Genomic DNA, 22,769 nt, shown 5'->3' on the forward strand with positions numbered 1-22,769 from the left:
CCAGGGGATACCTTAATGGGGAAGTGTCTCTGCAACCGCTGTCAGGACTGAAAGGAGGAATGAATGCCAGGAGCCGTGTGGGGAACGGTGGAGTTGGGTCCCTGTGGGAAGGGTCTGGTGTGTGTGAGGCTCTGAGAAGACAGTGGCAAACCTGAAAGGGGTCCCGGATTCAAGCCAGTTTAGGCTCACTGTGCTATTTTAACAAATGAGTAATTTGGGCACAAGAGTCTCTTGTAGTCGTGTGTGATGAGGGAAAATTTCCAGGTAATTGGTAATTGGGTTCTTTGGTGGCTGCTTAGCACATACAGGGGCATCCAAGATGATGCTGCTAGGCCAGAAAAAGGGGAGGCTCAGGTGTGTTCAGCTGAGCCCAGTGGCTTCTTCCTAGTTCACCTGGGACTGAAGACACTCGGGGGAGTGGCTTCTCTCCTCCGCTCAGAGCCCACGATGAAGCCCTATGGGGAGCTACACTGTTGCCTGTGCCAGCTGCCTGGGGCCCCCTGTGGGTGACCAGCACTTCTTACCCTGAAATTCTACAGATCTAGGGCCTTGGAGCACAGAATCTGCAAAAAGCACTTGACAGAGAAGGAAAGGGACTGAGAGGGGTGTGACAATCCAAAGGTCACTTGCGATGGAGAGAAAAAAGGAGGACCATGGAGGCCCTGAACCCATAACAATCGCCTCTTTCTGTGCATCTTGGGACCAGCCTGCCAGGGGAGGGCATGGGAAAATCCTCAGCCCAAATTATCAGGGTCCCTGTTGAGACAGCTTCTCCCCATAGACTCAGCTGCCTGTAGGGGGTGCTCTTGCCACAGTCTGGGTGGAAAGGGAGGGGAAAGACTTGGTCACCAATGCAGGAATCAAACTCTCTAGAGACATTTTCTGTCCCCTGAACCTGTGCGCCGGTCTCTGCAGAGGCTTGCATTTCAAGTGGCAAGATATTTGGACTTCAGATGAATTATTTGTGAAAAATACAATACAAAGGGAAGTCTGACACCATTCTCCTGTTGCTTGGGCTGCAGGAGAAACAGGCAGAGTCAGTTGAAATGAAGGCCATGTCATTGCTGAGGGTGGGTCAGAGTGACAGCCAGGTTGGGGGAGAGGCTTCTGTCCTGTGTCCCCATCTGTCCGTGTCACTGCGAGTCACTGCCAGCTGCTCCCACTGCCATGATCTGTAGCACAGTAATAGCCTTGTCCCCAGCCTGGTCCCTGCTGATGGTCAGGGTGGCTGTGTTCCCTGAGTTGGAGCCAGACAATCACTCAGGGATCCCTGATGGTTGACTGCCGTCTTCATAGATGACCAGTACAGGGGCCCATCCCAGCTTCTGCTGGCACCAGGAAGGATATTTATCCTCCAACATATCTCTAGAGCAGGTGATCCTGCCTGTCTGTCTCAGGGACACTGACATCGATGGTGGCTGAGTCAGCTCATAGGAGGCCATAGAGCCTACAGAGAGAGAAAAGAGGAAAGTCTTAAAACTGAGAAACTGACCTCCAAGAAAATCTTTCCACATGCCTGGCCTAGACACAGTTCCAGGGATGAAAGAGCCCTTAGGGCAGTGTGAGCACAGGAGCACAGTGTGGGGGGATTTCAGCCCCCAGCCCATCCACCTGCAGCAGGGTCCTGAGCATCCTGCCCACCACAGGCAGGGCCCTGTTGAGCTCACAGTCAGGGCCAGGCTGGACCCAGAGCCCTGGGGCTTGATGAATTGCTGAGACCCTGGGGGCAGCACCTGTGCAGTGAGCAAGGAGGCAGAGGGAGAGAGGGAAAAATTGGGGACTGGGGAGTCCAGCCTGACTCTATACTAGTGTAACGCACCCTGCTCTGCTCTGCCCAGTACAGCAAGGTTACAAATGTGGTGTTTCAGGGAGGTGGGGCAGGTGCAATTACTGTAACCCTGACTGAGGATTTAAATGCCTTTCTGTGAATCAAGGTTTTTGGAAGAAAGGAGAGAGCAGAATGAGCTGTAGGTTCTCTGCAGAGTGTCAAGGTGCAGAGAAACATTTGTGACCCCCTATAAGAACCCAGAGTTCCTGTGTATTTAAGAACCAAGACTGATGCTCTTTCCACCCAAGAGGAGAAACTACAACTCACTGGGAATACATGATGTTTCTGGCACTAAAGCTCAGTTGTCCACTTGCATCATCACCATCATCATCACCACCATCCTCACCACCATAATCACCACCAGCATCACCAGCATCACCAGAACCATCTCCACCATCTCTATCACCACCACCATCACCACCACCTCCATCATCACCATCATCACCACCACTGCCATCATCACCACCACCACCTCCATCACCACCAACTCCATCACCACCGCCATCACCACCACTGCCATCACCACCTCCATCACCACCACCGTCACCACCACCACCACCTCCTCCATCACCACCACCATCACCACCATCACCACCATCCTCACCACCACCATCTCCACCATCTCTATCACCGCCACCATCATCACAACTGCTATATAACCACCACTGTCACCACCTCCATCACCACCTCCATCACCACCACTGACCTCACCACCACTGCCATCACCATCATCACCGCCGCCACCACCACCACCACCAACTCCATCCCCACCACCACCATCACCACTGCCATCACCACCACCACCACTGCCATCACCACCACCACCACCACCATCACCACCAACTCCATCACCACCACCACTGCCATCACCACCACCACCACTGCCATCATCACCACCACCACCAACACCATCACCACCAGCATCACCACCACAACCATCGCATCATCACCACCATTACCATCACCACCTCCATCACCGCCACCGCCATCATTGCCGTTATCATCATCATCATCATTATTATCTCTATTTTAGTTATTTTATTTCATCACAAAGGTTTGGAGTTTCTGGTGGGAGGATTTCTACAATAGCCTGGTCTAGAGTTTTGATGAAAGGCGAAGCCCATTCCCATCATGCAGAAAACATGCTCTTGGCCAAGGCTCTTTCCTGGATTCTCTCTGAGGAAGAACAGGATTCTAAGAACTCTGCCCCTCATTCAGATGCCTCTCAAGTTTCTCTTTAATTTATAGGGCCCTTTTATCTGTATTATTGAATTAGAAAAAACCCCTTAAAGTCAGTGTATGCTTTCTCATTTCTCAGAAAGTTAAGTTGAGAACAGAAAGACTGAATTGCTCAAGACAATAGAGAAAAGCAATGGCAAATCCAGGAGTTAATCCAAGTGTCCTGAATTTGCTTTGAGGATCAGGGCTTGACCAAGGCAGGGAAGGAGGGGGTGTAAGGGTAAGGCTGGCAGCAGGGCTGTGTCCACCTGGTACACTGCCATCTCCCATCATGGCCTGGGCATCGTGAGGCACTCACCTCAGCCTGCAGGTGGTGGGGTCAGCAGGGCCGTGCCGCAGGTTAGAGCTGGATAATCTGTGGGGATTGGGGTGGGAGCCTGTATTGGCACTCTACATGGCCTGGCTTCATTCCTGCTCCTTCTCTCTGTTCTGTAGCCCTACTCCTGGAGCAGGTGGGGCACAGGTATCTCATGGCCACCTCTGTTGGGAGCAGCTGAGACTTTAGAAGACCAAAGAGCCTGCAAGTTCACGAATATGTGCAGCTCACTGTCAGCAACTTCTAGGCTGAGTTCAGGATTATGGCCAGGCTTAGGGTCCTGTGGAGGTTGAGCCTGAGGTCAGGACCCACACCGGTGCAGAGAGTGAGGAAGAGAGGGGTGGAGACACACCCAGAGCTCTGCTTCCTGCAGCCCACAGATACAAGTAGGAACCTCGCAGGTGCATTTTCTAGTTAAGGGCTCATTGGTGCCTGGTGTCTCAGTTTCCTTGGGCATGGCCTGAGGTTGCCACTGCTGAGTGACCATCTGCCAACAGCAGGGACCAGCAGGAGGATCCCTATAGGATGCCCTTCTCTGCAGGAAGCAGGAAAGCATCTGGCTGGGATAAATTTCATTAGAGCTCTTCCATCATGGCAGGAATAGCTCCTTTTTTGGTAGCATAATTGACATTTACTCTAGAGAGGGATTTGCTTTCTTTGGCTGCAGTGCTTCTGCCAAAACCATTATCCCTGAACTACACAATGCCTCAGCCACCGTGACGGTATTCCACAGGGGGCTCTGATAAAGGAACTGATTTGCAAATGAGGCCGGGCGCGGTGGCTCAAGCCTGTAATCCCAGCACTTTGGGAGGCCCAGACGGGCAGATCACGAGGTCAGGAGATCGACACCATCCTGACTGACCTGGTGAAACCCCGTCTCTACTAAAAAAAATACAAAAAACTAGCCAGGTGAGGTGGCGGGTGCCTGTAGTCCCAGCTACTTGGGAGGCTGAGGCAGGAGAATGGCGTGAACCCGGGGAGGCAGAGCTTGCAGTGAGCTGAGATGCGGCCACTGCACTCCAGCCTGGGCGACAGCGCGAGACTCCGTCTCAAAAAAAAAAAAAAAAAAAAAAAAAAAAAAAAAAAAAAAAAAAAAGAGGGCTGCCATGGGCCCGTCCTCATAGAATTCAAGTGTTTTGCCATCATCCCCAGCATTCTGAGGCATGTGGCTTCAATGAATGGTTTAATGGCTGTTAGAAGACTCATTTACTATGCCAGTGAGGTGGCAAGGACATGTATGATTGGGACTATGTCTTCCAGGATGGGGTATATTTTGTCAGTGGCTAGTATGTGGCACTGTTCCTCCCATAGCCAAAATTCATGGTCCAGGAATCAAGGAGTGAGTTGGAGTGGTTCCACTCATTAATGTCTGTAGTGACCCGCTGACAAAAATGTACCTCTTCTCCCTTGACATTCTGCCTAGCTGGACTTGAGGTCTCAGTTGTTCTGCCAGACCCCAATTCACTGCTGACTTCCCCTTTGCAGAGCCTGGCTGGAGGGCTGGAGGGAAGGACAGCCTGGGGCCAGATCCAGGTGACCTGGGCCAGACCTGTTCATGGCTTTGTCCACAGTCCTCCTGGGGCTGGAAGAAAAGGAAGACAAAGTTTGGGAAGGGGTTTGTGTCTGTCTCACTTCCCCATCTGCCTGGGTCAACGTGGATTGAGTACTACTGCTGCCACTCAGTTGACATTAATAGCCTCATCCTCGGCTGGGTCCCACTCATGGTCAGGGGGACTGTCTTGGCTGATCTGATCTAGACCCTGATAATCACTAAGAGACCCCGAGGACTGGGAGTGATCTGTATATAGGGCCAGCACAGTGGTCTGGCCTGGCTTTAGCTGGTACTAATGATCATAATTTTCCCCACTGTATTTCCACAACTGGTGATCCTGGCCATCCGTCTCAGGGACACTGACAGCAATGACTGCTGTGTCAGCTCATCGGAGGCCATGGAACCCGTGAAAGAGGGGAGGAGAGGGGGCTTGAAGATGAAGAACCTATTCCCAGAGGATCTCACCCTGAGGCTGTGCCTGAGGTAAGCTCAGGGTTCTGGGCAGTCTCAGCTCAGTGGGAGCTGAGCCTAGGGCAGGGCCTGGGGGCAGCACCTGAGTAAAGAATGAGGAGGGGGAGCAGAGGAGGGGTCCAGTCCATGGTGAGATACCTAGAGCTCTGTCTCCTGAGCCCACAGCACATCTGGGCTTCCCAGGTGTGTCTTATCCTCTCTCAGGAGGCCCTTTGGGGCAGTGAGTGTTTGGTGTTTATGCAAATGCACATCCTCTTGGACTCCTCATTGAGGGATGTCTCCCAAAGCAGCTGTGGGGGCAGCACAGGAGACCGAGGAGGAAGAGGTGGGTTCCCCAGCTTCCTCCATCTGCTTCTCTGGTCAGAAAATCAGCCTCAACTTCCAAGGCCCCTGGTCACAGTCACCATCCCAGGGTTTGGCCACACAGCCACTGTCCCAAACCTCTCTGGTCTGTGTTCTGTCCTGGACCAGGCTCAGCAGGGCTGTGGACCTTCCAAGAGCCTGGGCTGGGGCTGAGCTGGGCCCTGCTGAGAGATCATTGATGATATCTGACTCAGCAGCAGGTGGACCAGCGACCCATCGTCTTCCTCTTTGTCCTCTTTGGGCTCTCCAAATTCACTTGGTCCCCTCCTGGTCATTTCATCAGAATGAGGCTCTGAGTCATTAGGATCACTGGTAGTCTTTCCTATGTGGCAGTTTGCTCGGTGAACCACCACCTGCTTTTCTGTGGATGCATCCCAATGTCTAGTCTCCTTTCACATTGGGTGTTGCTCCTTCTATGACATCCCCATCCCTCAAAGTAGGCTAAAAATTGGCATTCTTGGTTCTTCAGTTCTTTACTGTTTTTCTCATCAATGTATTATGTAAACTCGAAAAAGTACCAGAAACCCAGACCGAACTGAGAAGTCAACTTTATAAGCTCCTTGTTCTCTGTCAGAGTCCCAAGCTCTCAGTATGTGCACAGACCACGCGCCCTGGAGGGTGGGTGGTCCCTGGTCCCTCTACCCAGGCAGATCGTGTCACTGAGACAAGGATAGCTCTGGAGTCAGAGCTGTGGCTTAAGGCAGGTGAGAATCCCTGTCTCTCTGGAGAGCATCTCAGGAGGCTGGAGATGCCCACCCAGCACCAGGACCCTGAATGTGCCATGCCACCCACCTGAGACTCCCCTGAGCACAGGAGCTGCCCACTGAGTCACAGTGTGCCTGGAGCTGGAAGGAGAGGCAGAGGGAGGAGGAGTCAGGCATCTCTGGAAGTGCCTAGGACAGAGGGCTCAGCTCCCCAGGACACTGCTGGACAGGGAGGGACGAGGCCCTGAGATTGACAAGAGGCTCAGGCAGATATCCTAGGAGAAGGACTAGAGCCCTGGGAGCCCTGTATCCTCACACTGCTCCCCTCCTAGAGCACCTCGACCTCGGGCGTCTCCTTGGGAATCCCAGCCCTGTGGGAGCTGCCCAGACTGACACCTGGGCCCAGCTCCTCTGGCTGCATTTCCTGGGTGAGGCCCTCACTGTGCCAGGGCTCATGTCAATGTTCTGAAATGACACTGTGTGAGTCTCACCCTCAGATCATGGTCACTGTAGCCAGAAACAATAGAATGGACTGTGGAGAGTCCTGTGGACCTCCCCGGGGCTTCTTCCCTCTTAAACGCCACCTGGGAAGCCGCAGCCTCTGCCCTGGCTGCTCCTAGCTGCGGCTCTGCTGCCCCCTGCTGGTGGTTGAGACTCAGCCCAGGAGCTTCCATCCTACAGATGACGGTGCAGCACCTGTCACCTGGGAAGGTGGGGACCAGGGAGTTTGGCCTCACTCTGTGCCTATGTGAAGCACTGTGGTCTTCTCACCACAGCACAGAAAGATCCTGTGTATCATTTCAGGAAGGTGGGGAAGGTGCAATTCTGATAACGGTGTCTCGGGCTGAAATGTTATTTGGTCCATGGTTTTTGATTGTAGACTGGAGAATGCAGGATAACCTGTTGCTCTTCTGTGATAAACATAAAAGTCCAGAGAAATGCAGTGTCACCCTACAGGAACCCTCAATTCCTAAATATATAGGAACTAAGACTGATGCCCCCCACTCTATAAGAAAAGCTGCATTGAGGCCAGGCACAGTGGCTCACGCCTATAATCCCAGCACTTTTGGAAGGTTGAGGCAGATGGATCACGAGGTCAGGAGTTCAAGCCTGGCCAAGATGATGAAACCTCGTCTCTACTAAAAATACAAAAAACATAGCCGGGCATGGTGGCGGGTGCCTGTAATCCCAGCTACTCAGGAGGCTGAGGCAGAGGTGGCAGTAAGCCTAGATCATGCCACTGCACTCTGGTCTAGGCAACAGAGTGAGAATCCATCTATTTAAAAAAAAAAAAAAAAAAAAAAAGCAAAGCTGCATTGGAATTGGTAATGTGATGTTTCTGCCACTAGACCTTAGTTGTGTACTTAAATCATTATCATCATCCTTGCCATCTTTTCCTCTATTATTTTTATTTCATCCACACCATTCAGTTTGTGGTGGGAGGATTTCTACACATCCTTGTGTGTTGTTTTAAGAAAATTGGGAATATCCTAATACACCTGGGAACATGCATTCCTGCACTCCACAAAAACATTTCCTTTGCTGAGCCTCTTCATGAATTCCCACAGAGATGAACAGGACTCCACCAACCGGGCTCCACTCTCTGAGATTCACTTATTCCATCTTTAACTAATAGGTCCCTTTCAAGTCTTTTTGGATTTTTTTTTTTTTTAAAGAAAACAGTTTCATAACCATAGTATAAGCCTTCCAGTTGTAAAGATAAAATTGAGGCCAAGAGAACTAATGCGCAGGGTAACAGAAAAATTTGTTAAGAGCAGCAGTTGTTCTTGTACCTTGAAACTTTGTTCAATATGTTTCTTCTCTTTGTTAATGTATTTTGTAGATTCTTTGGGACATTGTACATTTTAGAATCCTGTCATGTGCAAATAAGGATGATTTTATGCCTTCATTTCCATCCTAGATACCGATTATTTCTTTCTTTGCCTAAAGCACTTTGACTAAAACTTCTGTACAATGTCAAATAGTAGTTGTGAAGGCAGGAGTTCCTTGTTTTGTCTCTGATCTTAGTAGGGAAGCTTTAACTCTTCTACCATTTAATGTGATGTACACTGTAGCTTCGGGTAAAGGCCCTTTATCAGTTTGTGGAAGTTTCCTTCTGAATTTGCTGAGGATTTTTATCAGGAAAGTGTGGTGAGTTTTGCCAAATGCTTTTTCTACATCTACTCAGATGATCATATGCTTTTTCTGTCACTCTGTTAATACATATTACATCGATTCATGGTCTTATGTAGACCTATCCTTGAAATCCTGTATTCCTCTTACGGTTGGATTTGGTTTATTTTGTTGAGGATTTTTGCATGCTTATTCTTAAGGAATACTAGTGCCTTTAGTTTTTTGTTTGTTTTTTAATTATACTGTTCTTGTTTGCCTTTTGTATCAGGTTAATGTTAGGCTCTTAACTGCTAGAAAGTGCTTCCTCCTAATCTATTTTGGAAAGAGATTGAGTATATTGGTATCATTTCCTCTTTGAAGTCACTATTAGAATGGCCAGTGAGGGCATCTGGTTTTGAGCTTTTTGTTTTGGGAAGTTTCCGTTACTGATTTAATTTCTATTTCTTCTTGGATCAGATTGGTGATTGTGTTTTACTATGAATGTGTCCCTGTCTCCTAAGATTTGCCATACAATTGCTTATGTATTTAAGCAATTGCTTATAATAATTTAAATTTCCATAAGGTTGGTAGTTTTGTCCCCAATTTCTGATTTTAGTTCTGTGACTTCTCTCTTATGATCTTATTCAGCCTACCTAACAGTTGTTAATTTGTTGCTCTTTTTAAAATACCAGCTTCTCATTCCATTGATATTACTTACAGTTTTTCTCTTATTTTTCTATCTCTGTTCTAATGATGATTTCCTTCCTTTTGTGGGCTTTGGTTTAGGTTTTCTTTTCTCTTTGTTGTTCCATGATTTGTAAATTTGGATTGTTAATCAGAGCTGGGAAGAAAGGAGCATGCTTGTCTCTAAAAAAAGAGAGGTGCTGAGAAGAATCGAGCACACAGGGTGAGCTAGGTTTCCCCAGCCTACTACACTCACTGCAGACTCTTTATCATATATCGCATTTCTCCACGCTGTCTTCTATTCACTTAACCAAATAAAAAATACACAGGGTTTTTTTTTTTTTTTTTTTTGAGATGGAGTCTCGCTCTGTCGCCCAGGCTGGAGTGCAGTGGCCGGATCTCAGCTCACTGCAAGCTCCGCCTCCCGGGTTCACGCCATTCTCCTGCCTCAGCCTCCCAAGTAGCTGGGACTACAGGCGCTGGCCACCTCGCCCGGCTAGTTTTTTTAAAATACACAGGTTTAAACTTTCCTTTGGATATAGGGGTCTCTAGCTAATAAACCTAAGTCGAATAGAAAAAAAAAAATTTTTCCTCCCCTGCACTTGCTACATTCCATGGTGGTTTTAGATGATGCCCTGTGTGACTTCAATCTCAAAAAATAAAAATAAAAATAAAAATAAAAATAAAAATTGAGATTTGTTTTATGGCCAAAAATGAGGTTCATTCTGGGGAATGTTGCATGTGCACTGGAGAAGACTGTGATCCGCTGTTTTTGGAGTGTCTTTTACATGTGTGGCAGGTCTAATGGTTTGTAGTGTTGTTCAAATTCTCTATTTTCTATTCTCTCTAGATGGTCTATTTATTTTTTAATTCTTATTTATTTTTAAGACAGAGTTTCTGTCTCCCACGCTGGAGTGCAGTGGTGACATCATCACTCACAACAACCTTCGCCTCCTGGGTTCAAGCAATTCTCCTGCCCCAGCTGGTAGATTAGCTGGGTTTACAGATGTCCACCACATGCCCAGCTATTTTTTGTATTTTTTTTTTTTTTAAGCAGAGACAGGGTTTTGCCATGTTGGCCAGGCTTGTCTCAAACTCCTGACCTCAAGTGATCTGCCCACCTCTGCCTCCCAGAGTGCTGGAATTACAGGCCTGAGCCATCGCTCTTGGCCTAGACGGTGTATTCATTATTAAAAGTGGGGAAACAAAGTCACCAACTTATATTACAGATCTACATGTTTTTTGTCTCAAATCGGTCTTCATGTATTTTAAAGAGCTATCTCGATGCAGATATGGGTATAACTATTATATCTTCTTGAGTAATTGATTATTTTCTCAATTATAACACCCTTTATCTCTTCTAAGCATTTTTAACTTAAAGTCTATATTGTCTGAAACTACTTTTGCTACTCCTGCTCTTTTTTTACTATTCATATTTTCGCTGTTTTCTTTCAACCTATTTATCTTTGGGTCTCAAGTGATTCCCTGTGAAAAGCATATAAATAGAATCATGTTTAAATCTTGTTTTAAATATAATTGTCATTTTTGCCGTCATTGAGAAATTTAATCCATTAACATTTAAAGCAATCTCTGATAAGACCTTCTGACTTGTTGCTATTTGTTTTCTGTATGTCTTTTATCTTTTTGTTTTGTTCCTAAATTATCCCAATAATTGGTTCCCTTTTACTGATTTTCCCCCAGAGTTCTATTTTAAATTTCTCTTCATTTTTACCTTCATGTTTTCAATTATTTCCTTAGTGCAGAGTTTTCAAAGGTGCTGTGGCATTAATTATTCATCTCTTGCTAATAAAAACATGGCTTTGGAGGTGTGCCCCCCGCCCCCCTCCAAATAACATCTAGGGCTCAGGGAAAGCCTGGCCTTAAGGTCAGGGAGCTGATGACCCCTGAATAAAATGGGTGGTCGCTATGATATCCTCCATGGCTAGGGAACACCCAGTGTGTGCCAGGTTCGGCTGGCCTGGGAGAGAGTGCAGTGGACACTGGTCACCAGGCAGGCACAGGGGGCTGTCTGCACCCCTCCACAGTCAGGCCTGGGGAATGGGTTGGGGGGGGGGGGGTCTGACCTGGAGGAGGGAGGAACCAGCAGGAAAAGCTGGTTTGGCAGCAGAGCGACCTCTTGGAGGAGAGAAACGGAGCCAGAGGCCACCCTGGCCAGTGCCAGAGGACAGTGGCTACATGTCTGGGCACCCCGGCCAGAGGCCCAGCAAACCCCCACAGGGTGGGTGGGTGAGGCCCTGTTCTAAGTCATTTGATGGTCCTCTCAGTTGCTGCTGGATCCCAGAGGGAGACAGGAAGTCTGCAGGCTTTGCGTGGGACCCAGGCGTGCCGTACCCAACTCCTAACGTGTCCCGCATGCCAGAACCAGCTACGTGGTGGTGCCACACCAAAAAGGGCCAGCCTGCCAAGCAGTCAGGGCAGGTGGGAGCAACTTGGGAAGCAGCAGAAGTTTCCAATCCCTCTGCCTCCACTTCTCCAGCAGACCATATGGTACACCCTGCCCAGCTGTGTGCATCAGGGAGGCTGGCGCCAGGCCTCTGGCACCCGAGCCCAGACGGGGCATTGCTGTCCTGTAGCTGATCCTCGGCGCTGATAGGAACCACAAACAAAGCTGGGTCCAGGGCCCTGTGGACTGGGCTCCCCATCCTTAGGGCCCAGGAGCTCCTTGCTCCTGCAGTTACCTGGGGCAACCCTAAGCTCTGTGGGGAGGCCTGGAGCATTTGTTCTTTTGTTCATTCATTCAATTATCCACAAATGTCCTTGAGCTGGCCAGCTGGTTCCTGGGTAGAGGGGATGCTGATGCCATCAGTTCCTGCCTGGCCAGGGGGTCTGGGAGGCTCAGAGAGAGCCTTTCTGAGCTGCTGTGGGAGCAGGTGGTATCCAGGGCGACAGCTCCTGGGTGGGAGATGAGCTGTGCCGAGGCAGTGAAGTGGAACCCCAGCAGGGACCTTTGAAGCTCCAGCAGCCCCTGAGGCAGGCCCGGGAGGGGGAACAGGGTGCACGGGGCGGCCAGAGGGTGAGGCTCCATCTCTGCTGGGTGGCTCTGTCCTGGTTAGCAAGGGCTCTCATGTCCTGGCCCCTGTGCTGGCTCCTAGGATGTGGAGTAGAATCTGCATCCCCGCTGCCTGTGTGTGAGGACCCGGGCTGCCAGGGCTCCGGCTGGGCCCCGGGATCAGGGCTTTTGTCCTGGAGACCCAGCAAAGCTGGACAGAGCCCGGCAGGACCTGGCCCTGTGATGGCCCAGCCTGGTGTACTCATGTCTGCAGGAAGCCGGCCTGGACATTGCGGCCTGATTTCAGTCTGGGAGCTGGGAGGGGAGGCAGCCAGGCTGGCCGCTGAGCAGCCGCCCCAACTCGCCTGCCGCGCCAGTGGGTCTGACCTGGCTGGAAACATCCCGCAGCCTGGTATGGATTTCCTGTCTGTCACTGAGGCCAGCCAGGCGCAGGAGCTGAGCGTCAGTCAAGGCCCAGGGATGATTTTCATTTTTGGGGGTAGGGGCTGAGGGAAGCCAAACCTTCCAGAGCTGGGGATTCTTTTCTTGCTTGTCACTCCGTGGCTCCCTTTGGTCGCTCTTTGTCTGGCGTGGGTGGGGGCCCGCCCTGTGCTGTGGTCAGCTGTGCAGCCTAGAGCCTACCCGTGACCCTGGGTCTATCCTCAGGGCCCCTTCCAGAGCTGGAGCAACTGGGATGTAATTGTTGAGCTCAGCTTGTGTCAGATGCACAAGTAACCTCACTTGGGAGACAGTGAAGCGGCAGTGGGCCCAGAGAGGGCTCTTTAGCTCCCAGTCACACAGCGAGGCTGGGAGAGGTCTGGTCCCCGATTCCCCCATCAGCACTGGGTGGGCTGGGGAGCAGGGTGGGGGGAGGGAGGAACTCGATACAGGGGAGAGTCAGGGACCATAAGGCATCATGCAGATGAAGGGGCAGGTGAGCCCAGGAGGGCCTGGCAAGTAGACACAGACATACATGCCCACACAGCAGCATGCTCTCTCTCACACATGCTCACATAGGCAGCACTCACACAGGCATACATAGGCAGCACGCTCACACACACATGCACGCACAAGCAGCATATTCACACATGTACATGTGCATACCTGGGCGGCATGCTCACATACACCCATGTGGGCAGCACACACAAGGCAGCATGCTCACAGACACGTGCACACACACAGGACACTCAAAACAAGTCATAAGGCCTGCAGTGAGGGCAGTGGGGGCACCGGGCAGGCAAAGCGGCTGCTGCAGAAATAATTCATTTCTGGTAGACAGACCTGGCTCACCACCTCCATAGCCAAGGGTGGCTGCAAGCCCCCAGCTCAGGGGAAGGGCTCTGAGGCCCCGCGCCCACCTTGCAGTGGTTCCTGGGACCTGCAGGGAGCATCCCAAGCAGAGGCCGTGGGGTGCCGGGCTCTGCCATGTGATCCCTGAGGCAGGGCCTGGCCAGGCATGCCTAGGCCCCTGTACACCCCGCACGTCCCCAGCTCCCCCAGCACAGCGGCAGTGCGGGGAGTGGACTTGAAAATGGGGGAGGAGGAGGCTGGAGGTTCAGGGCCGCCCTGTGTTCTCGGTGGAGTGGGGGGAGGAACACTCCAGGCCTGGTTGGGGCCTGTGAGGGTGTCGCGGACCTGGGGCCAGGCCTGGGTCGGATGCATCACTCCCTGGAGCAGGCAGCTGAGTCCAGGGATGCCGGACAGGCTGGTCCCAGGTCGCCAAGCTCACCAGGCCTCAGGCATATGGGCGTCCACAGCTGTCTGGGGCCAGCCCCAGGCTGAGGGGCAGCTAGTAGGGTGCAAGAACTCTTGGGCCCTCAGCTTGCAGTGCAGAAGAGAGGAACCCCTCTGCTGTTGAAACAATTTAGTTGGCTCTTCAGAAAGCTAAGAGCTGTGTACAGTCAGCGTGTGGGAGCTGCCTCCCAGGAGATGGATTCTGCCGATCCAGCCCTCCTTTGCCTTCCGGCGAGGGGTCATCCCAGGCTTTGGGTCAGGATGGGCAGAGCAGACCACTGGGGCCAGGCCATGATGTTCCTGGGCACTCCCCGTCCCCTCGGCTGCTGTCCTGTGTACTTCCCTGGGACAGTGCAAGGAAGGGTGGCCCCTGAGGCTGATACGAGGTGACACGGTAGTGCGAGGGGGTCAGGAGGGAGGACCATCATGGGAGACATGGATTGCAGTGAGGAGGTCAGGGAGGCCTTCCGAGAAGGCTGGCAGGGAGCACTGCCCAAGGCTTGGAGAGAGTGCATAGGGCAAGGTGGGGGCAGCCAGCAAGGGCAAAGCCCAGTGGGTGTGGCCATGCCCTGGGGGATGGGCCCCAACGCCCCTAAACTGGTCCAGCTCTCTGGACCAGACTAGTGTGCAATGTGGAGGCGGAACAACATTCTCCCTCAACTGTATGCATATACAGTAGGCGCTCAACAGACTTGCTGGGTCAGACAATAGCCTTGGATAGAGGACCAGGACCTGGGCTGGGCGCACTCTGGGCTCCCGTGAGCCCCTGGCAGCCTTGCGCTGATTTCTGAGTGCAGAGTGAGGGGCTGTCAAGGGTGGAACCCAGGCATCCAAAGGCCACAGCGCAGGGGCAGGGCACCTGCTGCCTCAAGACACCGCCGAGGTTCAAAGCCACCTGCCGGTTCGCGCCTGCCTGGCACAGGACCCTGTGGGGGTGGGGTAGCCAGATGGGACAGCTTGTTGTCTCCCTGGAACCTGTACCCTCAGAAGCCCAGCATCCCTGGGGGAGGTTCTGGGGCTGGGGACACGACCCCTGGGGCAGGGCAGGGACAGACGGGCTGATTCTGTCTAGGATGGGGGGCACACAAAGACTTCCTGAGGGGCGCTTCCAGGCCACAGCATTCTATGTGGGACAGGGACATGAGTCAGAGGCGCCCTGTGGAGACCCGCCGGTCCAGCTCCTGGTACTGTGAGAAGCCAGTTGTTCCCTCGCAGCCCACCAAGGCACCTCACAGTACTGGCCTGAGTCATTGTGGGGTCCTGGGGGAGGAGGATCCTCTGGGAGGAAACTAAGCCTGGACTTTGGGGTGAGAGACCCAGAGCCCTCAGATACTTGGGGCCTTAAGGCCCAACTTTCAGCCAAACAAAAGCTGGGGGCACAGGCAGGGGATCCCCCTCCAGGGAGGATGCAGAAACCAAGCCAGGCTTGACTGAAGCTCCTTACCTGATCTGGTGTCCTCCTGTGTAACGGCACGAGAGCCTCACGGCACAGCTGGTCTCTGCGACACCCCCTGAGACACCCGGGGAATGTTCCCAATGACCACTGCTGGGCCACTGCCCGACCATGTCATGGATGCCCCTGCCAGGACTCAGGCAAAACCCAGCTGGCCCTGGCACAGCCACCCAACAGCCCTGCAGGGCCCAGTGCCAGACCAGAGCCTTGTCTCCAGCCTCTCCCTCAAGGGGCTTGGGGTCCTTCCTACACCCTCCCACCTACTCATCTCTGGACTCAGCCCCAGTGTGAATCCTCACCCTGAGCTGAGCCAACTCCTCCAGCCACGTTCTGCAGCTCAAGGAAGGAACTGCCTTTTGCAGCTGGGATCTGCCCGAGCTTCAGCAGCAGCCCTGAATTATGCTAAGCGACTGGAGAGTAACACGGCACACAGCACCCAAGAGCCCAGGTGAGACCTGAGTGGGGCTGGGCTATGGAATCTCTGGCTTCAGGACCCTTCTCAGAATGGACCCTCCAGGCCAGTCTCCCCCACCCCTGGTTGCCAAACTGGGTGCAGGAGTCCACAGCCAGGTCAGCTACTTCCCGGGGGGAAGGCCAGGACTGCAGACCCCGCCCAAGCCTGGGGTCAGCCTTCCTGGGAGCAGCACCATTTGCTGCTTGGGATCAGCCAGGCCAACTGGCCAACTCCCCGCAGATTGGAGGGCTGTGAGGTGAGCACCAGTGAACCACTGGAGGTGCCAGAAAATGCCAGTGTGGGCACCAGGGGGCTTCCTTGGGTTGGCACATCAGGGGAAGCCCACTGGGTCTGCTCAGCGCCCATGATGGAAGCTCAAGTCCCAGGAGGTGCACCCCAGTGAGGGTCGTTGGCTGGCCGAGGTGGGGGGGTCCCTGAGGTCAGTAGTTTGAGACCAGCCTGGCTAACATAGTGAAACCCTGTCTGTACTAAAAATACAAAAATTAGCTGGGTGAGGTGGCAGGCACCTGTAATCCCAGCTACTCAGGAAGCTGAGGCAGGAGAATTGCATGAATCTGGGAGGTGGAGGTTGCAGTGAGCCGAGATCGTGCCATTGCACTCCAGCATGGGCAAGACAGTGAGACCCCATTTCAAAAACAACAAAAAAAGACTGGGATGATAATCATATGCCTAAATGTTCACAGTGATCGTTCTTTGCTGATGGAATTACTGTGGCTTTATGTCTTCACGTGAGTTTGTATTTTCCACATTTTATACAATGACTATGTATGACTTTATCAGAAGAAAACATAGAGGCTGGGCGTGGTGGCTCATGCCTATAATCCCAGCACTTTGGGAGGCCAACACAGGTGGATCACAAGGTCAGGAGATCGAGAACAGCCTGGCGAACATGGTGAAACCTCATCTCTATCAAAAATACAAAAATTAGCTGGGTGTGGTGGCAGGTGCCTGTAGTCCCAGCTACTTGGGAGGCTGAGCAAGAATGTTGCTTGAACCCAGGAGGTGGAGGTTGCAGTGAGCTGAGATCATACCACTGCACTCCAGCCTAGGCAACAAAGTGATACTCTTATCTCAAAGAGAAAAAAAAAAAAAAAAAGGAAAAAGAAAAAAATGATGTAAGAACTCCAGATAATTCATAGATCAGCTTCATTCTGCCCAAAGTTAGCTGGCATTAATGTGCTATAAAGTATAAAGAAGGCCAGGCGCGGTGGCTCACACCTGAAATCCCAGCACTTTGGGAGGCCAAAGTGGGTGGATCACTTGAAGTCAGGAGTTTGAGACCAGCCTGGCCAACATGGTGAAACCCCATCTCTACTAAAAATCCCGAAACTAGCCGGCTGTGGTGGTGGGCACCTGGTCCCAGCTACTCACGGGGCTAAGGTGGGAGGACCACTTGAACTCTGGAGGCGGAGGTTGCAGTGAGTCGAGATTGTGCCACTGCACTCTACCCTGGGCAAAAGAGTGAGACTGTTTCAAAATATATGTATACTTATTTTATGCAGCCTCATTACAGCCAAACTAATTTAAAAAAAAAAAAGTCATATACAGCAGTAACTTTTTATCTCCATTAAAAATGGCAGGATGGAACTCTTGGTCCTGCCTCTGATAACTGGGAAGTTGTGTGGACCGCTCAGCCAGAGGCTACTCCATTTCTCTCACTACCCCCTCTCTGTCCGTTATCTGTCTCTCTGGGTCACTCTGAGTCTCTCTGCCTGTACACGTGTATGCATATGGGTCTCACACACACACACACCTGCTCAAGCTCATCTCCAAATGGTCCATCACAAAGGTGGCCCCGCCTCTTGGCAAAATTATGACCTTCATGGGCCTCAGTGCCTGCACCAGGCCCGTGCTCCAGAAGGCCTCCAGGCTCACCACCTCCCCCTCAAACATCTGCTGGGCCTGCATCCAGAACACAGCCATGAACCTTGTCAGCCTTGTTCACTCAGCCAGGGCCTCTGCCCTCCGAGCCCTCGATGAAAGCCACCACGTGGAAATCACAAGGACCTTCAGTCACTGATAGCCGGCTGGGAGCTGGCGTCCACCCGCAGAGGGCAGGGTGCAGACGGGCCATGAGAGAGGGGAGAGGCTGCAAGGCTGCGCCTGAGCCTGGAGTGGAGGGGTGTGGGGTTTGCAGGCTGCTGTGAGACCAGGATGCTCAGGCCATGTGGGAGCGCTGGGAGTGTGGGGACGTCTGAATGAACCGAGGGTCCGGGGCTGGACCCCCGGGTTACCCACCTTCCTTGCTGCCTCTTAGGGCGGGGCAGCCACAGCAGGGGCATCGGTGGAGCTAACTTGGGCACACACTTCAGGCAGGGACGAGAGAGCTGGGTCCTTCAGGCCCAGCCTCAGGTCCAGGGCCTGTCCTTGGATACGTACTCAGCAGAGACGGGGAAGCTAAAAGGCACCACACACCCGGCCCACCCCCAGCACCTCCCATGGGACTCACCTTCCTATTTCTGAAATATTCCCACAAAGATGCCAATTTTCAGTTAGGTGAACTCTCACCTCATGTACACCATCTACACGTTGGTTAAAAACGCGCATTGATGAACATGGTTTGTGAATACCTAGGCCTATAGAATTGCATGTTTGTTTTGCGACAGGGTCTCGCTCTGTCATCCAAGCTGGAGTGCAGTGGTGTGATCTTGGTTCACTGCAGTTTCTGCCTCCCGGGTTCAAGCAATTCTCCTGCCTCAGCCCCCAAGTAGCTGGGATTACAGGTGTGTCCCATCACACTGTGCTGTGTTTTTGTTATTTTTACTGGAGATGGGGTTTCACCATGTTGGCAGGCTGATCTAGAACTCCTGGCCTCAAGTGATATGCCTGCCTCAGCAAAGAACACCCTTTACTTCAAAGTACCCAGGGAAAGCCCAGGCACAGCCTCCCCAGCCTGGCAGCCCCTGCCAGCCTGTACTGAGAGTAGGTGTGTCCGCAGGTGGGAGAGCAGCCAGCACACCTCAGCTCTGCTCCCAAGGTGAACCCCACACATACCAGGGAGAGAACTCCTGGGCTTCGGGGTGCTCAGCCCCAGGGGCCCCAGCACCACCTGCTCTCGTGCATGGACTCGGCACCTACTGTGTGGAGGCCCTTCTCAGGGGTGGGAGGGAAGGTGGGGTCTCACCCTACAGAGCTTTCAGGACAGCTGAGAGTTTCCCAGGGCCTGTGGGGAGCCTGAACCAAAAACTGTTTCCCAGTGAGTGGGACTCCTCACTTTGAGGGAATTGGCTTCTTAGTCCGCAGAGCAGATGCAGGAGAATGTGATCCCATGCCCAGGCTTCATGGCTCTGGGGTTCTCCTGCCAGCAGTCTCCACCAGGACCCCTGCTGCCCCTCAGAGCACCCCCCATCAGAGTATGCAGGGCCTCCTGAGCCCACTCGGGCTGGGAGGGCGCCCAGGCCTGCCTTTCCGCACCTGCCTGCTCTCAAGGCTTAAGGTAACTTTCTCCATTTGTGCTAACATTTTCCATACGTTGTTTTTTTTTCCCCAGGCTGGAGTGCAGTGGCACCATCTCGATCTTGACTCACTGCAACCTCTGCCTCCCGGGTTCAAGCGATTCTCCTGCCTTACCATGGACCTGATGCCTGTGCTCAGTCCCTCTCTAGGCCTGGCACTGTGATCAGCACCGTCGTATGTGTGCATGCATCTGAATGTGTGCAGACATCATGAGGTGTGGTCCCTGCTCTTAGGCAGCTTGCCTTGTGGCTGAAATGAACCATCACCTGCATCAAGGGGTGGAAACACAAGGCCAGATGCAGTGGCCTTGTCTGGAGTCAGATGGTGGCTCCGTGACCTGGCTTCACTCCAGAACTACCTGGGGTTTCTAGTTGTGCAAATCCCAGGTCCCACCCAGATTATGAGTCCAGTTTTCTACAGGTGGAGCCCAGGAAGGTGTATTTTTAACAAGATGGTACTGCTCATTCACCCAGCCCAGCCAGTGGTCTCTGTGTGCCCAGGAACTGCTGACATACAGCTGGTGCTCCCCATAAAACGGGAGACAGAGCCTTCACGGACGGGGGACGTGTAGCTTGGTCATGACAGGGTGTTTCGTACCAGCACAGACTGTGTTCAGGTGACATTAACCACAAGTTCCTGCAGGCTAGCTGCCTGGACAGGGCTGGGTGGGGGTAGAAGTTAAGAGGGGTCACAGAGGGGCTTCCTCCCGGCCGCCTCACCAGCTGCTTGATTTAAGGCTTGGCTCTGGGTCCTTCTGGGCCCGATTCTAAACCACGGGACTGGTGTGGCCTGCAGGCTCCTCCTGCCACAAGCTGTTCATGCAGGGGGAGAACAGCGTCCACAGTTCCCCAGACAGCAGCAGTGGATACCAGGCCCCCAGGAGTTGTTACTGAAGTTCCTGCTGGACAACTCGCCTTTCACTGAGCTCCACATAGCACCCGTGGTGATGGGAGCTGGGTGGAGAGAGCCTGCCAGCCTGCGCATCAGCTCCCAACTGGGAGGGGCAGAGGGAGGAGGGGGTGGGAGCCCCAGGCAGCAGGGCTCTGGGAGCAGTGGGGCCCTGGGTTCCAGGGGTGTCTGGTAGGCCCCTCCTTACTCTACCTTGCTTAGTCTCTCGATGGAGATGCTGGCTGCAGTCGGGCTCTCCCCTAAGGGCTGCAGACATGGCGGGTATGGGCTGCTGCCCCGTGGGGCCTGTGAACAGACCCCAGGGCCTCTGCCAATCATGACTCCTTGCTTTCAGCTGGACCTACAAGCCCTGCAGGACAGAGACTGACAGTGTGCTGTCATCGCCATGAATAGGGTACGTGTCTATGAGATTCTCCTGGCACCCACATCCCCCAGAAGGGTAGGGTGGCCTCTGTTCATTTCAAATCGGTCAGAGGTGGCTGAGCCTCAGCCAGCATCTGACACGGAGCCTGGTTGGAGGAGGGAGGTTCCCCGAAGAGCAGAATTGCCATGCACGGGAATCGTCATTCACTGGCTGGGATACAGTTGCCAGCCAGCCCTGAGCATCCCTCCTCAAACGAAGGTCTCATGGCACCACCAGGACAGGTGGGGCCTCCACTGGGGGACCTGGGGGCTGCATGTAGAAACAGAGCCTTCTGATTTGTCTTTAGGTACCCCAGAAAGGTTTAGACCTTAGAAGCAATGACACACCCAAAAAGGTCTGGGTATAAATGGTAAAATGTTAATATTTGATGATTCTTGGGTTTTTCTTGTATTACTCTGTCTTTCTTACTTAATTTTTGTCACTAAGAAAGGGAAAGACAGGCACAGTGCACCTATAGTCTCAGCTACTCTAGAGGCTGAGCCAGGAGAATCACTGGAGCCCAAGAGTTTGAGTATAGCCTGGGCAACATAGCAAGATCCTGTATCTAAAAAAAAACCCAAGCAAGCAAGAGAAGCAATGGGGATTTTAGGAGGTGGTTCTGCAGAAGCCAGTCCTTTACACCATCTTCAACAATCCCAGCCGTTGCTCAAGTAGATTAGGGGATTCCCTGAGGGGCAGCCCTACCCCATGCTGAGAACCTCTGCATGCCTTGGGGGTGGAAATATTTGATGAGACTCCCAGGGGCCCTTGGGACCTTGGGCTTTGAGGACCACACAGATCAGAGGACTGTGCCCTTTCTCCCCACTATAGACTGAAGTAAAGCTTTTGATCAAGTTCAACAGCAGGGAGTTCGGCTTGAAGAGGATGCCATCCCGAAAACAGACAGGGGTCTTTGGAGTCAAGATTGCTGTGGCCACCAAGTGAGTGGGGAGGAGCTTGGGCTCATGCACTGAGGGTGCGTGTCCCTTCAGCTGTTTCTGCAGAGAGGAGCATGTGTGGGTCTCTCCTCTCTGTGCGTGGCCGCTGCACAGTGAGGTCAGGCCCCAGGGAACACTTGGTGTGTTCAGCTACCTCCTGTGTTTACTCAACACCAGCTCAGGAGTGTCCTTGCCGCCTTGCTTGGAAGCAGTAGGGCTGGCTCCAGGAACTGCCCGAGTGCAGGGTTTTCTGTCCTTGCTTGGAATTTGTCATGGTCCCAGGTTCCCGTTGAATGGCCATAACCCCTGCCCCTTTGTCACGAGTCAGTTGCCAAGAGAAACTTGTTTGGTTTGAGAGCAGTTCTTGCAGACACAGACCACTTCCTCTGAGAATTCATTTGCTTCCCCAGGATGGAATCCAGCTGGGCCTCTGAACTTGCTGGTCATGTGGGCCGGGGCCTCCATCAATCATACCCTGCACTCCTTTGTGTGTCTAAACAGCACGCTCACCCCCACCTGCACGGCAGCCACTTGCATAGCACTCTGGGAGGGCTCTGGGCATGAGCAGTGAGGACTCCAGCAGCAGCTCCCCCAAATAACCACTGCTAATGAGGGTGGCTTGAGAAGCAGCTTTGATGTGCTCCCAAATCCAGTTGCAAAACGGAACTAAAGGCTTCAGCACAGCGCTCTGTTCTAACTTTGAAGTATTCTTACTCTAGTGTCCTGTGTGGCAGCGTTGGAATTGTTCAGTGCTAAGACTCAGAGAAAAGCACTTAGCAGCGCAGGACTCAGAGCGCTGGTGCTGAGGCAACCCTTCATTCATTCCTCGGATGTGTGTTAAGACCCAGGCCCAGGGTAGGGGTCAGGGATTCTCCTCTCACACAGCACGCGGGTGGCAGGAACACCGGGTCTGATCCCCCAGCTGGGGGCACAGGCTGCTAACCCCAGGCCTGGAATCTGTCAGATGCCCTTCCTGTGCTTACTTTAGAGAGGCCTACTGACCTCCCCGCAAAGATCATGTGTAGCGACTCACAGGGATCCTGGCTGCCTGAAAAGTTCCTGAGAAAGTACATGCAATGAGGACAGAGCTTGCAGAAGGAGAACAGGCATGTACAAGGCTCT

General features: G+C 52.7%; 1 gene segment (V, D, J or C); it reads right to left on the bottom strand.

The window, feature by feature from the left end:
* Positions 1-22,769, bottom strand: part of LOC112633745 — a 674,114-nt gene that overhangs the window by 41,327 nt on the left and 610,018 nt on the right. Inside the window, 1 exon segment of the V gene segment in view lies at positions 20,494-20,498. Within this exon segment, the coding sequence occupies positions 20,494-20,498 (5 nt within the window).

Source organism: Theropithecus gelada, chromosome 10 (assembly GCF_003255815.1).
Source record: "Theropithecus gelada isolate Dixy chromosome 10, Tgel_1.0, whole genome shotgun sequence".
NCBI lineage: Eukaryota > Metazoa > Chordata > Mammalia > Primates > Cercopithecidae > Theropithecus > Theropithecus gelada.